At 42.3% G+C, this 16,533-nt stretch overlaps 1 protein-coding gene across 3 annotated transcripts; it reads right to left on the reverse strand.

Moving 5' to 3' along the window:
- Window positions 1–687: 687 nt before the first annotated feature.
- suz12b (SUZ12 polycomb repressive complex 2 subunit b) lies at window positions 688–15,847 on the reverse strand. Of its 3 annotated transcripts, XM_061831243.1 has the most exons (18): window positions 15,510–15,847; window positions 15,119–15,263; window positions 14,419–14,465; window positions 14,261–14,325; window positions 14,111–14,179; window positions 13,977–14,026; window positions 12,988–13,073; window positions 12,870–12,903; window positions 12,672–12,803; window positions 12,481–12,586; window positions 10,316–10,421; window positions 10,027–10,204; window positions 8,675–8,763; window positions 8,448–8,591; window positions 6,339–6,496; window positions 6,022–6,220; window positions 2,842–2,921; window positions 688–1,365 (listed from the first exon to the last, which is right to left on the reverse strand). In XM_061831243.1, exons 1-18 carry the CDS (start codon window positions 15,522–15,524, stop codon window positions 1,050–1,052), a joined length of 2,019 nt encoding a protein of 672 aa, XP_061687227.1. In that variant the 5' UTR covers window positions 15,525–15,847; the 3' UTR covers window positions 688–1,049. The 3 variants fall into 3 exon arrangements, with proteins under 3 accessions (XP_061687227.1, XP_061687226.1, XP_061687225.1); XM_061831242.1 differs by having other exon boundaries at window positions 8,675–8,760; window positions 12,672–12,903; XM_061831241.1 differs by having other exon boundaries at window positions 12,672–12,903; window positions 15,510–15,846.
- Between the last annotated feature and the right edge of the window lie 686 nt (window positions 15,848–16,533).

Genomic DNA, 16,533 nt, shown 5'->3' on the forward strand with positions numbered 1-16,533 from the left:
ATGGGGTGTTTTGTAAATAAAATGAGGAAGCCTCACTCTCTCCTTTATTTACCAGATTAAAATAATAAAACCAAATCATAGTAATAAAATTATTTAAAAAAACATTGGGTGGGTAATGCACCATAATTGTCACTTTAGATCCACAACTTCATCTGCCAACCACCCAAAAAAAAAAAAAAAAAAAAAACAACCCTAGAACTCAAAATACTAATAACCGCTTTGGTAAACCGGCACCGAAACTAAAAAGCAATTGTGATCCTTTGCAATCTACTATCCTGCAAAACAAACAAACGAAAAAAAAAATGTATTTATTTTCTTACGGCCTGAACCGCTTGACATTTCTTGCACTCAAGTCTCAACTGCGATACTAAAACACACTATCTTCAGATTCTCCATAATGACTGAAGAAAGGCTGCGTTACATTTTTGGGCGCAGCTCTGAGGTTATGAAAAAAGGAAAAGTCTCTACATACAAAAAACGCCAAGTGCTAAAAAATAATCAGCTAAGTTTTTTTTCCCCCCATAAACAAAAGGTTATGTATGTGTATACTTCAGTTCAGGCTCATTAACTTCTGATAATCCTCATCTAGTAGGAGGACACACTAGAAACAAGGGTGGGGAACCGTTTTCTTGTCGGGGGTCCAGTCCTCAGTGGGCCATAGGAAATGTATAAAAAGGAAAAAAAATGTGTTTTTATATATTAGGAACATTTTATTTATGGGTTAGAAAAATTGTTTGGTGTTAGATAATGAGTTGTATTGAATACTTTGAGGCAGGGCTCCCCACCCCTGTGATCTGTTCGCACCCAGCCGAACGTATCAAGTCATGTCACGTGATGCGGGTGATTCACTTCTTTCATACGTATTTGGTTGCGTCCAAGTTGTAAAAACCTGTTTACCTTGTATATTGGTCTGTTTGCAGTCAGACGCTCTGCTGACCACTTCTAAGCACCAAAAGGTTGGGAACGGTTATTGAAAGGGGGAGCAAACGGGAAAACAAACCGCTCCTCCTCCCCCATGACTACTAGCAGTTCCGTGCATGAAGCCTGCATCAGTCCGTGAGAGCGCTTTTTGTCCTCTTGCCCTGCTTCCCCGTGCCGGAGGACGGCGCGCCGCCGTTGCAGCTCCCCGCCGTCGCGAGCAGCGCGCGCTCCTGCCGCTCTTCGCCGTCCTCCGGGAGCTCCTCCTGGATCTGCTTCAGGCGCGTCATCGCCCGGTCGATGGTGGCCGTGCCCACGAGGTTGAAGTCGTGCATGCTCACCAGGTGCAGGAGGAAGTTGCGGCAGAGGTTACGGCGGACGATGTGCGCGCCGCAGTCGTCCACGAAGAGCATGATTGCCTGGTTCATCTGGTTGTCCGCGATGAAGCTGCCACACGGACCACACTACGCCGTTAATGTCTGAGAAATCTCCATGTAGTCCTTTTTGCAAGTGCAGTTGTCTTATGTTCATCATCAGTTTCTTTCGACAGTGCTCAGAAAATTACTTAGAACAGGGGTGTCAAACTCATTTCTATCGCGGGCCACGTTGCACTGCAGTTACGGTTTCTGTCAGAGGGCCATTATGACTGAAACCATGAAAATTGTTCATCGACCCATCATATTTACACATTAAAATCTATCAAATCAAAAGCCTTATATGCAGTGCATACAATGAAATGATGAGTCAACTAGTTTTGGAATCAGAAATCAAGGCTAGTGGGTTTTTCAAAAAACAAAACAAAAATGCTTGCAATTCTCAATGTCATCATTTACGATATGACAATTTGAAATTTTGGTCCAGATTTTAACAAAAATTATGGAAGCTGATACACATGATTTGCCTTCACGGGCCACATAAAATACTGTGGTGGGCCACATCTGGTTTGACACCCGTGACTTAGACTACGTAAGAATGTGTAAAGGGGAAATTCCGGTGGTTTGGATCAACAATGTATCCAGTAGGTCCTGTAATATGTACTGCATCTTGACAATGTGATGTTAATCCTTTCTCATTTAATGGTGTTTTGAGAAGATTTTTAATCGACAATTACGGGCGCCGCCGTTTTGGCGAGTCACGTGGCCTACGTGCGCGGATGTGACGTATCACGTGTCGCACCAAAGGCTCGATTACATGGGACACCATTTATGCCCTGCGTTGATTTCTCTGATTTATCCTCATCTGATGAAGAAATAGCAGTACCGGTTGATTGGGAAGACGGAGGAATACTTCCATACAGATTTGAACCTGTGGCTGTAAATAATGTTGAATATTCGGACGGTTCTTCGGACAGGAATGACGCGGAATCTGACGAGCGGAGTCTGCCGAGCGAGCTCCCCAAGCCCGGGCGATTTGACGTACGAACGACTGCCCTTAGATGTCGCCAAGATGCTGAAACGCACAGGTTCCGCTCAGCTTTTGCTTCAAAAGATTAAAAAAAAAAAAAAAAAAAAAAAAAAAAACCCGACCTCATAAAAGTGCCTCTGTATGGTGCTGCTTGTCGTTAGATGGAGGAAGAGTTTCCCAACATCGCCAGCGAGGGATGGCGGGCGCAAGATTTTAACATGGATGAAAAAGGCCTCGTTTGGAAGTACTTGTTCAAAGGACCGCGTTTACGATCATTACGTGGCAATGCTGCAGGTGAGTGAACTTAAAGCCGGCAGAAAATTCATGGTGTGCGTGTGTTTGTAGGGGGCAGTCCTACTTTGCGTTTTTTTCCCATTTCGCAGGGTTGTTCTGCTCCCCATTAACTGTGAAAAACGAGGGATTACTGTATATGTATGTACACACACAAACATATATAGAGTGTACATTATGTTAATGTTGTGGCTGCCAATTGTACATGATGATTTTCTGTCCACGTACCCGTGCTGCATGACATGAAGGTTCCACAGCTTCATCACCTCCTTCTCTCCCTCATTGACGTCCGTGAACTCATCCAGTTGCTGGAAAAATGGGGGACAGAGTATTTAAACAGTTGATGAAATAATATTCGACAATCGCACTGCTGTTGAAACAAGAACTGGCACCAATAATTTGGCTTAAGATAAATTCAAATGTCAAACTTTACTACATAGAATTTCATCAACAGTTGTCACACTAATAGGCGGCCAACGTCAATTTAAGACCAACTAATATCTTCCTCTCTTTTCACCACAAGCAAAAACGAGTTAGTAAAATTTTCTCCGCTGTTAATTTATTATTAAACTATTCCTTAAAGATGTTTGTACAAGTGAAACCATCCACCTGTACTTGAGTAAATAAACTAAAGTGACGCGCCACATAATCATAGTTCTGCATTTGAGAGGAGCCCATCACTTCTTCTTCTTCTTCTTTTCCTTTCGGCTTGTCCCGTTAGGGGTCGCCACAGCGTGTCATCTTTTGCCATCTTAGCCTATCTCCTGCATCTTCCTCTCTAACCCCAACTGCCCTCATGTCTTCCCTCACCACATCCATAAACCTTCTCTTTGGTCTTCCTCTCGCTCTTTTGCCTGGGAGCTCCATCCTCAGCATCCTTCTACCAATATACTCACTCTCTCGCCTCTGAACATGTCCAAACCATCGAAGTCTGCTCTCTCGAATCTTGTCTCCAAAACATCCAGCTTTGGCTGTCCCTCTAATGAGCTCATTTCTAATCCTATCCAACCTGGTCACTCCGAGCGAGAACCTCAACATCTTCATTTCTGCCACCTCCAGTTCAGCTTCCTGTTGTTTCTTCAGTGCCACCGTCTCTAATCCGTACATCATGGCCGGCCTCACCACTGTTTTGTAAACTTTGCCCTTCATCCTAGCAGACACTCTTCTGTCACATAACACACCAGACACCTTTCGCCAGCTGTTCCAACCTGCTTTCTTCACTTCCAGACCACACTCTCCATTGCTCTGTATTGTTGACCCCAAGTATTTGAAGTCGTCCACCCTCGCTATCTCTTCTCCCTGTAGCCTCACTCTTCCCCCTCCACTTTTCTCATTCACGCACATATATTCTGTTTTACTTCTGCTAATCTTCATTCCTCTCCTTTCCAGTGCATGTCTCCATCTTTCCAATTGTTCCTCTGCATGCTCCCTGCTTTCACTGCATATGACAATATCATCTGCGAACATCATGGTCCAAGGGGATTCCAGTCTAACCGCATCTGTCAGCCTATCCATTACCACTGCAAACAGGAAGGGGCTCAGAGCTGATCCCTGATGCAGTCCCACCTCCACCTTAAATTCCTCTGTCACACCTAAGGCACACCTCACCATTGTTCTGCTGCCCTCATACATGTCCTGTACTATTTTAACATACTTCTCTGCCACACCAGACTTACGCATGCAGTACCACAGTTCCTCTCTTGGTACTCTGTCATAGGCTTTCTCTAGGTCCACAAAGACGCAATGTAGCTCCTTCTGACCTTCTCTGTACTTTTCCACGAGCATCCTCAAGGCAAATAATGCATCTGTGGTACTCTTTCTAGGCATGAAACCATACTGTTGCTCGCAGATACTTACTTCTGTCCTGAGTCTAGCCTCCACTACTCTTTCCCATAACTTCATTGTGTGGCTCATCAACTTTATTCCTCTATAGTTCCCACAGCTCTGAACATCCCCTTTGTTCTTAAAAATGGGAACTAGAACACTTTTCCTCCATTCTTCAGGCATCTTTTCGCCCGCTAGTATTCTGTTGAATAAGTTGGTCAAAAACTCCACAGCCATCTCTCCAAATTGCTTCCATACCTCTACCGGTATGTCATCAGGACCAACTGCCTTTCCAGTTTTCATCCTTTGTAGTGCCTTTCTGACTTCCCCCTTAGTAATCATTTCCACTTCCTGGTCCTTCACTCTTGCCTCTTCAACTCTTCCTTCTCTCTCATTTTCTTCATTCATCAACTTCTCAAAGTATTCTTTCCATCTATTTAGTACACTACCGGCACCAGTCAACACATTTCCATCTCTATCCTTAATCACCCTTACCTGCTGCACATCCTTCCCATCTCTATCCCTCTGTCTGGCCAACCTGTAGAGATCCTTTTCTCCTTCTTTCGTGTCCAACCTGGTGTACATGTCTTCATATGCCTCTTGTTTAGCCTTTGCCACCTCTACCTTTGCCCTACGTCGCATCTCGATGTACTCCTTTCGCCTCTCCTCAGTCCTCTCAGTATCCCACTTCTTCTTCGCTAATCTCTTTCCTTGTATGACTCCCTGTATTTTGGGGTTCCACCACCAAGTCTCCTTCTCCCCTTTCCTACCAGATGACACACCAAGTACTCTCCTGCCTGTCTCTCTGATCACCTTGGCTGTCGTCGTCCAGTCTTCCGGGAGCTTCGGTTGTCCATCACGTGTTATGAAAAACTAAAACTTATCTTTTAGTGCACAGACCAAAATCAATATACTGTAATTACCGGCCTACAGAGCGCACCTGCTTATAAGCCTCACCCAGTGCATTTGTACAGGAAATACCATTTGGTACAAACATACGCCCATACAAGCACCCACATTGAGACACGAGATATTTACAAAGAAAGACGGTACACAGACACTAACGTTAACGCCGTATAACAGGGCTGGTTAAAAAAAAAATAAAAAAAAACATACCGGTAAAAATCACTGACACACGGCAATAACACGCTAGCGCAGCGCTAACAGGGACGGACCGGTAAAAGTCACTTCCTTGGCACATATATTCCACCGGTCTCACTCTTACCTTTTCCGCTCAAGTGCCCTCTTGCGGCCGTTAGAAAAAAATGCACAAATTAGCCGCATCACCGCAGAGTTGAAAACATGTGAAAAAGTCGCGGCTTATAGGCCGGAAATTACGGTAGAAATATTGCTTTAGCCCCACCTTGTGCCATCATGGTGTAAAGCAATTTTGTTGTATCTATAGACAATTATGAACCTTTTGGCAGTTTTTTTTTTTCCTAACTCACTGTTTTTCCACTATGATGGAGGTTCAAATTACACTTGCAACAACGCAAGCACTTTATCATTTCATCTACTTGGAACCATTTTTGGCTCAACCTTCGATCTTCCGTGGCCGTCATAAGCGGAAATTGTCTTCCTCACCGTGGCGGTCTTCTCTCGGAGCCACTCGGGGTCGCGCTCGTCCTCGCTGTCCACCTCCATTTCCTGGGGCCGCAGCGGCATGCAGCTGTCGCTGTGGAAGTAGAGGCGGTTGTGTCCGCTCACGTAGGTCCTCTGCTGCTCCAACTCGCCGTCCTCGGACTCCAGGAACTCGGACAGGCTCGGCTTGGTCCTCTTGGGCCTGCAAAAGACACGCGAGTGTGACCACATAAAATGACGATAGCGTGGCGTCTGCCGTTTGGCGCTTACATATTGAAGCAGTCATCCAAAGGCGCGTCACGGTGTGGTCAACAGCATACCTGCAAACCAGTATGTGGGTGACGGCGGTCCTCTTGACGGGGCCGTTGCGGCTGAACGCGAAGCCCGGTTGGCTGTGGATGTCCTGAGGATTGCCAACGTACGAGCCGTCGTAGCACTCATTGATGGACACATCTATCCTTGCTCCTTTGGGGTGAGGCTGGAAGTTGAGAAAGGAGGAAAAGGAACATTACAAACGTCCATTTTTGTTTTCAAACATTTCAATATCCTCATCAGTTTAAAGAAAAGCAAAAACAAAATGTTTTCCGAGCTGCACTGTCGCAATGGATCATTAACAATTATGCAAGTAGAAGAAGAAAGAGTACAATATTCATTGTTCAACTTTAAGAAATTACCATTTTAATTTGTTATATTGATTAAAGGTGCATTCTACATTGCTGTTATTCTTTGCCTGTATTCTGAAACATTTATTATTGTGTGTAAATGCCAAAAGTTATTTTTGATGAGTGCGCAGATGTTTGTTCATGTGTTTTGTCACATTACTGGAGCCATTTAGGCTAGCATGTTATCGAATAGTATTAATGACTCTCATCTGAAGGCAATGTTAAAAACAATTGAACTACTAATCAGAGTTGTTTTTATAACATGGCTCATAACTGTGGGCATTCATGCTTTTCTGAGCCGAATGAACAAAAAAAGAGCTGCTTCTCGACTCTCTCACGGCATGTAGTGTGCAGCAGAGAATATGTAAAAAAATTAATACAAACTGATGATTTTTTTTTTTGATGGTTATTTTTACATATGCATTTATTTTATAGGAGTTCTGACTGAATTCTTGCTTCAATTCAACATCTACTAGGAACATGAATTTTTAATAAACACAAACATCCTATGTTGTTGATGCTTTATAACATTTATTATAACAATTATTTATTATTTATTTATTATTATGAACAATTATTTGTGAACTTTCACTTTTGGTGACGAGCCTTTTCCCCTATCCAATGCAAAGTGGCATTACTCTATCCAGCGGAGACATTTTTCCATCATAGTTTATTGATGCCATAATACCAAGGTAAATAAAAAGTGGCATCAAATTGGTTAAAACTGAAGGACGAAACTCTTCATGCCCACACAGAGAAGGAAAATGCCCCATCAAAACTGGTAAAAACTGCATTACATAACCATTATGTACGCTAACGTTTATGTACACTCATATTAATAGGTAATATATGGATGGTTAACATTTTTATAGTTTATGTTTTCCATCCATTTTCTTTGCCACTTACCCTCACAAGGGTCGGGGGTAGTGCTGGAGCCTATCCCAGCTGTCAACGGGCAGGAGGTGCGGTACACCATGAACTGGTTGCCAGCCAATCGCAGGGCAGATTGAGACAAACAGTCGCACTCACACTCACGCCTGGGGCCAATTTAGAGCGGCCAATTAATGTCGCATATTTTTGGGATGTGGGAGGACACTGGAGTGCCTGGAGAAAACCCACGCAGGCACGGGGAGAACATGGAAACTCCACACAGGCGGGGCCAGGCTCAAACCCGGGACCTCAGAACTGCGAGGGCAACGCTTTACCAACTGCTCCACCGTGCCGCCCCATTGTTTTCCAATGAGGAAAATTGTTTCAACAATTTAAACATTTTGGCCCATCAGTGTCACGTTCAAATTAAATATTGAAATATATCTGTACTGTACTGTAATATATTCTTATTATTATATACTTGTGTGCTCTGTCAGTGCGTGCCCTATGTGAATTTGGAAATCTCCAACCTCCAGCTAGCATTGCGGATCAATCAAAAGATGACAAAACGGACGTAAGCACGATGGCAGCTAATTTTTCTCTCTTTTTTTTTTTTATAAATCACCAGTCCATTTTCTTGTCTTGTCCTCATTACAATTGTTGGTGAGCTGGAGTCTATCCCGGATGACTCAGAGTGAGAGTCTGTCAATAAAACTGCTTTCTCTTCACAATCAAAATTAATAGAAAATAGCAGTTATCAGCCATGATCTGTTTATATTTATCTAAAAATGTTTGAGGTCAGATTCTCACATTTTTAATGGAGTTTAAAATAAAAACATTGGCTTTTCAATAGTTATTTTTATTTCCACAGATGATGGGAATGTTGTTCCAGCTTACCACATAGTTGAAAATGAAGCGTGAGTGGGAGAGTTTCAGGTGTTTGAGCAAGCTGTAGAGCTTGCTGCAGTTCAGCGTGCACCAAGGACAGTGAAGGTCATCCCTGGCCTCGGTCTGCTGCCGCGTATTGTTGTTGTACAGGAACTAAGTCACACAAAAGGTCACATGGCCAATAATTGGATGACGGGAGTCATAAAGATGACGGCTCTGCAGGTGAAAGAGTTTACCTGGTAAAATATCCGTAACTTTTGGCGCGGCTCACATGTGACGAGTTCTTTCCTTGTCTGCGGATCTGTGCTGACCGACTCTTTCACTGCTGAAAAGGAACACAGAGAGGAGTTTGTTCAACCTGACATTAAAATGCACGCTTTATCAAAATGTAAACACGGTGACGCGTTTCAATAGTATCTCCATTTGCTATAATGGCAGACGTGACTCTTTCTGCCGTCCATCATAATGTCACTGTCGATATCGCTTCACTATTGTGTTTGTGATCAAAGAGTGACTGTACAAGTGATCAAAGAGTGACTGTACAAGCTGAAAAAGCTAAGAAGGTGGCTGGAATTAAATCGGAGCAGCATTTACAGTTATTGCACAGTAAGTTTGTGGTCTAACGATTACACTATTTTACTGAAAAATGAAGTTACTCTTTGGGTATCTTTCTATCAGCTAAAATAATAAAAAACACACAATGTGAAAAATACAATTTAAAAGACCTAAGTGTGGATTTGATCAAGAAGTAAAAATAGATGAATAAATAAATACATAAATGAATGAATAAATAAAAAAGTACAAGGGTTCCTTGACTTACAAATTGAATGTGAAGTCTAAAACATCTCAAATCATTTTTTCCCTTAAAATGAATGGAAATCAGTCAGCAGCAGCAACAATAGTCGGTTTATGCAGAGGATGAAGAATATATGCCGGGAGTATTTTTATATTGTCAACTGACATTACACTGCCCGTGTTCAAATAGCCATTGTGTCGGCATTATGGTTATAACATTGATATTATCAATGCTATTTGTTAGCCCATCTATGGTGTTTTATCTCGTGAGTTGGCATAAAGCTATCATACATTCCAGAGGGAAAAATTAGACATCATTTTAAATAAGTAATGGCAAATTCATATGATTTTAGGTTTAATTTTGAGTTGCAAGGTAAACGACAAACAGCCTAAATCCATTTTTTGAAGTGTTCTCCATTTCCCAAACTGGCCGGTTTTATTACTATTCCTCCATTCTCTGGATTGCTTATTAGGGTCGCATATGTGCTCGAATCAAAACCAGCCAACTTGGGTATGGTGGACTCGCAGCTGGTCCCCAGCCAATTGCAGGGCACACATAGACAACAACCAGTCACACATTCACACCTACTGACAATTTCGTCTCATTACCTATTATTCAGAATTTGATATTATAATATTTCATCAATTAATTTTTATTTCAGTTCCATTGCTAAAGAAAAATGTAGGTTGACGCCAAACCGTATAAGATTTTAAAAATGGAAATGAGTTCAATTTATTACAATATTAGCAGAGGATTTGTTTATACAAGCACCTTAATTAGAAGGGGTCTTACCCAAGGGCGTGGCTCTGTGGTGACTGGTCCTGGTCTCCATGGGTCCAGAGGTGTCCGAGTTTCGGGTAGCCAGAGGTTTCGCCACGGGGGCTGTGGACTTCCCGCTGGCCTCGCCCGTCCAGCGCAGCGTGAATTGCAACGTGGGTCCCTGAGAAAATGTTTCAAACGGTGGCAGTCTCTAAAAGGGGGAGACACACGACATGACGGTCACTGATTGGATACGAGAAAGAAAATGAGCAGAACTGCGATGTGGTCAACACGAGCCAAAACGGAAAAGGAGAACGCTCACCTTGCCATCGAGAATAGTCTCCCACGTGGCTCGCTTTTTGCTCACGGGGCTGTCTTCCATCCCCTGCATGGACACCTCATACTCACCATCGAGCAGCTGCAATCTCCTAAAGGAGCACAGGGATTTGCACCAACCGGACACTTCATTCAAATGTGATCCATTTCGCACAATAGTTTAAAAATATGCATTTCTTGCCTTTCGAAAGATGAAGCCCGGTTTTGAATGAGACACTCAGGTAGACAATTTAACAATATGGTTTTTATGGTTTCCTGTGGTGTACTGTACCAGCTGTACAAGCATTTTTTTTTAAATAAACCCAATTCTGAAATAGATTTTATTATCTTTTTCACTGTAGAGAATAGCAATGCTGTCGCCAGGCCTATTTTTGGGGTGTTTCAGCCCTTGCGTGTCATCCAGACTCTATGCTAACGGTTACTATTGAACAACCTAAAGTGTACCGTAATTTCCGGCCCATAAGCCGCGACTTTTTTTCCACACGCTTTAAACCCTGCGGCCTATGCGGCTAATTTGTGCATTTTTTTCCCTAACGGGCGCAAGGGGGCACTCGAGCGGAAAATGTCAGAGTGACAACGGTGGAATATATATGCCGTGGAAGTGACTTCTACCGGTATGTTTTTTTTTTTAACCGGACCTCTTAGCACCACGCTACCATGTTGCTGCTGTGTTACTGCCGTGTCACAGTGATTTAGGTTTTTTTTTTTTTTTTTTTTAAACCAGCCTGTTAGTGCTGTGCTACCGTATTGCTATTGTGTAGCTGCCGTGGCTGTTTTTTTTTAACCGGTATGTTTTTTTTTTTTTTTTTTAAACCAGCCCTGTTCCTGCTTCCATGTTGTTCCTATGTTAAGACCAACTAAGGGATTAAAACTTTGAAAACTCTTTCTGTGTACCGTCTTTCTTTGTACATATCCCGTGTTACAATGTGGGTTTCAACGTGGGCACTTGCGGCTTGTGTATGTACCAAATGGTATTTCCTTTACAAATGTACTGGGTGAGGCTTATAATCAAGTGTGCTCTGTAGACCGGAAATTACGGTCGGCGGTTTAGTTGCAATGAATAATTTAACAACTGAAATCTTTGAGACACACTAATTGTTACAGCGTATCGCGTTGAGCCTTTTCAAGGATGGTGGACTTCAAAATAAAAAGGCCACACTTTGTTTCAAATACGATATAACGGTGCCACTTGCCAAGGTACAGCTGTGCATTCCCGAAAATACTGCTGTAAGCCAAAAGCACAATATACAAAAAATGTAAGTAATATCCACTAACAGTAAAAAACTCTCTCACGTGTGAGATACTTCCTTTGTCAGTTTTGTTCTTTAAGCACTGACTTTGTCTGAAACTGATGTATAGCAGGCATGAGCATTTCACGGAAACAATCGTTCCGTTACCGTGTCGTTACCCAGCCTGAGAAAACACGGAACCGAAAGTCCGTTTCCCGGATCTCAGGGCTTACTTTTAATAAAATTCGCCCATGTGTGGAATGTAAAAGAAGTTCTCAACGAAATACAACAATCTGTATAAACCGAACCTACATGAACGCCTTTACTTTTAACGATTAAAACGCCCAGCTTTCTCAGTGTGGTTTACAAACAGCACCGGTTTCCGCTTCTGCGCTACGCATGCGCAAGGTCGAGTTATTCATATCCGGGTCACTCAAACGCTAGTCAAAACATGTCGGTTGCTAAGCGCAAAAGAGAAAATGCTCATGCCTGCTAAGGGTTTATTCTGAAGTACATGTAAAAAACGGTTCCCATGAGCATTATCGATGGGAACCGGAAAAAAATCATTCCCCACCGTTTCCCAGGACAAAAAAATCAACGGAACCGAAAGATCGGTTACAATACTTGCCGAAATCCTCATGCCCGGTATAGGTAATTTTGTGTACTAGTATATGCCTATTTTTTGAATTTGAAAAAAAAAAAAAAAAGTAATTACTAAATGTTGTGCGAATTCACGTATGAAGCCTGTGAGGGTCAGTAACAACAACAAGGTGAGAAACCAGTGGAAATTGAAACAATTTGTTAAGTACTCATTCAAAACCAAAATGTATTTACAAAATATATTTGAAGGGGATTGCATTGGCAATAAAAGTCTTTGTTTTGCAGTGAGTGTTGATGTGCCAAAAATGATCTACAAATGTACCTGTTCTTATCAAAGACAGTCATTTGAGCAACATATGTCTCCGTTGTGTCCCCTTCTTCCTTATGAGACGAGTTTCTCTTCTTTCTACTCTGAGTATCTCTCACATCTTAGACAAGCACACAAAAAAAAACACCACACTGGTATTACACGTGTATCATAAAAGCCTTCGAATATAAGAAACTTCTTCTTACCGATGTTCTCGTTGGCTTCGCCGTTGGGCAGGCCGTTGGCATCCCTGCGGCCCGCCCGCGACACTCTGAAGAGGAGTGAGTAGGACTTGACCATGTGGCTGTTGCTGGGCTCAAACTCGTTGCTGGACACCACTAAGGAGGGACAGGAGGCCAGCTTGCTTTGCTGGCTGTCAGGATTCAAAGGCACCTGCTTTTTACCTGTAGGCACTTGCTTAACTGGGCAGCTGACATCCTGCAAGCAGAGGAGAGAACCCAATAAAAAAAAAAAAAAAAAAAAAGATGACGAGACATAAATCGGCTGAATGTGACGCCCGACCTTGCGTTTTTTATGGCAGACTTTGACAAGTAGCACCTCCAAGGAGACGGAATTTTGCTCATTCTCTGAGTTCTGAGATGGCTTTTCTACGAGTGGGAAAGACAAAATGACACTGCAATCATTTTCTTTTATCACACAGGATCATTTTTAATACTTGGCAAGGAACTTTGAAAACATGCATCAACACTCATAATTCATCGGAGAGACTGTTTATGTGGCTCACTGCGTGCTGTTGTTTTGGTGAGCAAGCGTGTTCAAATTGGCTCAGCTCTTTATTCCATGTCTTTGTGTGAAAATGGTGTCTATAAAATGAAATAATTATCAATTTTTCCTTAAAGGGAAAAGGGAAACATCGTTTTGAGTAAACCACATATTTGAGATGTCCCACCAGGCAACCAATTTGGGCAGGACTCAAGTAGAAAAGAAATTTGAGATAGTAATTCCATCCATTCATTTTCTTTGCCGGTTATCCTCACGAGGGTCGCAGGGAGCGCTGGAGCCTATCCCACCTGTCAACGGGCAGGAGGCGGGGTACACCCTGAACTGGTTGCCAGCCAATCACAGGGCACATCGAGACAAACAGCCGAACTAACAATCACACCGAGGGGCAATTTTGAGTGTCCAATTAATGTTGCATGTTTTTGGGATGTGGGAGGAAACCAGAATGCCCGGAGAACAGACACGCAGGCACGGGGAGAACATGCAAACTCCACACAGGCGGGTCCGGGATGGAACCCAGGACCTCAGAACTGTGAGGCCAACGCTTTACTAGCAGATCCACCGTGCCGCCCGAGATAGGAATTTTCATAATGTAAAAAAAAGAAATTTGCTTTTTAACATTTTCAGCTAGTATATCAATCACATCGCATCTTTCGCTAGTTTCACGTGTCATTTTCCATCACAGGACACATTCAAAATAATAATTCACCTTCATTCATAATTTGGCTGGCGTATTAATGGCTTTTGAGTCCATCTGTTGGTCTACTTACCATCCTTATGGAAGAACCCAGTAAAAGTTAATTGCAGATGTGAAGACAGGCTAAAAACACACAAAAGAGAAAACGAAGGTAAATGCGGTTATTTATTGGCAGTAACATTGAAAGATCTCCTCCACTCACGTTACCTGGGAGATTCCTGCTCTCCCTTCATCTTCTCGACAGTTTGCAACAAGTTATCTACTTTGAATGCTTTCCTGGGAACAAAAAAGAAACAGACTTGGAATTTTGCACATAAAAAAAAAACAGGAGAGACACTTGAGATTCTTTTTTTGTACCTTTTGGCATTTGAGCGACCGTTTCTATGAGACATGAAAGTGAGAGTCCTGTGCAAAAATATTGGCTGGAAAAAAAAAACAGGTGAGGGGAGGAAAAATCAGTTTTTTTAATTAATCACTTTATTCCAATAATTTTAAAAACTAGGTCTGTAACTTACTGCAATCAAGTTCCTAGTGCGAAGAAATCTGTATATCTGTGTTGGCTCTGGGAAAAGAGGAAAATAATGAGGACTAGACGAAAGAATAAGAATAATGAAGTTTTTGAAAGTTTATAAAAAAAATCTGCAACCAACAAAAGCGTGAAATATGCAAGCGTTCCCTGATGATTTTAATCTCACACCCAAATAATAACAAATCATTTTATAGTCATGGAACATTGACAAAAACAATCAACTGGTTATTTATAACCAAATTAAAGAGGCATGTCAACTGATGCTTTCAATGATTTACATGAAGGGCAATGGCAGCTACTGAATTATTTTATCATTTCTCATTGTGTAGCAGGTCAGCAAGTTGCCATTTTTTCCGTCACTAGCATATAAACAAGTAATAGCCCACTTTTTTTTTTTTAGACACGCAACTCAAACGGTTTACAAAAAGCTAGTTAACGTGCTTAGTAATATTTTTACAACATAAATGATTTTACATTAGTAGAACTAAAACAATTTGATGCAACTTTTCACGTCTGGCTTGGGTGGAAAAACAATCAACATGGTGTTGGGAAGTAAATGAAATTGGCATGTCAACATGGACTTTTAATACAACTAAACGCAGAGTTTAGAACTAAATAGAAACTACTGATTCAAAATATTAGTAAAATGTAAGTAAACAAGGACGTATCAAGGGGTGAAGTCTCACTTTCGAAGGCCTGGAGAAAGAGCTCATGGTCGGCCTGAATCTGCTCCATCTTCGGCTTCTTCACGGAGTTCAACATCGCCGACGAGGCGGGGTACACGGCGCCGTTGGCTTTGCAACCCGCCCCGCTCATAATGTGGCCGGAATTCTACGGGCGGACATGATATCCACAATGAAACACCCAAAAAATGACGGGACGCACAATGCCCGTGCCGCAAAAAAAGTTGCCACACGCAAATCAGAAAGGCGAACGAATTAGCACGGCGGCTACCGAAGAGCACATTGCTAGCACGCTAGTTAGCTTGGGTCGCTGTTCTTTTTCGTCCGGCGTGAAACGAATACTGCCGAAATAATTCAACTTGTTGTGTATTCGACTCGAATAAAGACTGCCTACCCTGGCGGATGGCATAAATTTGTTAGCCTCGCTGCCCCCAGCACGACCCTGGAAGAATCAACAGCGGAAGCCCATGAAGACCAACGGGACGCGACGACAAGATGCTCGTTGGCTAGTTAGCGATGCTAGCTAGCATGGTTTACCGGTAAATGAACCGGTGGCGATCCCGGATTGCCGCGTACGCCCACCAGTATTGTTCTTCTACCGGGTATTGATTTAGAAATTTGGATGACATTCATAAACATCTACTAGTAATTTATTGGCGTGCGGCGTCCTTTCAATTTGGAAGGAACAACAGAGTATTGCTCGTCGGTGGGCCAATGGGAGCCCGACTCTGCGCATCCAAGGTTGTGATTGGCCGCGTGGGAACGGAAGTGACGCGAAACCGCTCTCGGTTTGTGCGATTTTGCGGGAAAAAGAGCGAGCGTTCAAGTGGACCGAACGTCACATCGTCGGTGCAACTTGCTCTGGAAAGTCCCACAAAATATCTTAACGAAGAAGAAAGTGCATTTTTCTACACATTTGACTATACAGTTAATGAAATATGAAGTGCATTGACGATTTCTTGCAAGCATTTGACATCTATATTCATGAAATCACTATAATAATTTAAATAACTCCATTTTGGGCTGCACACCACTTGGATGTGAAGGTCGAACAATATATATATATATAAATTCATTTTGTTCAAAAAAGAAAATCAGGTCAGTGAGCAAAAATTGTGGGTCGTCAAGCATTTATTTATTAATTATTATTTTGTCCAAAATGTAGTTGTTTTTGCAAAGAATACATGTTTAAATCAGTATCCAGCGACTGAAAGATCATGTTACCATATTTTTACATCAGTGTTCAACGAAGTGTGGTACAATTTCCAGCATTTAAAACAAAATACAATCAAGTCAGGTACAAGGAATCTTGTAGGTATGCATATAGTCCGTCTGTGTGTTTATTTTTTAAAAGTCTAGTACAGTACATTTGTTTTCATGCACAACAAGTGCAATACGATTTTAAGTACGTTACATTG

Source organism: Syngnathoides biaculeatus, chromosome 9 (assembly GCF_019802595.1).
Source record: "Syngnathoides biaculeatus isolate LvHL_M chromosome 9, ASM1980259v1, whole genome shotgun sequence".
NCBI lineage: Eukaryota > Metazoa > Chordata > Actinopteri > Syngnathiformes > Syngnathidae > Syngnathoides > Syngnathoides biaculeatus.

Excerpts from the sequence above, each read along its gene's own strand:
- suz12b (XM_061831241.1), bottom strand. Across the intron at positions 10,422-12,480 it reads ACTGTCTTTGATAAGAACAG|GAGATTGCAGCTGCTCGATG; the intron begins GTACATTTGTAG and ends GTGCTCCTTTAG. Across the intron at positions 8,592-8,674 it reads AGTTACGGATATTTTACCAG|TTCCTGTACAACAACAATAC; the intron begins GTAAACTCTTTC and ends TGTGTGACTTAG.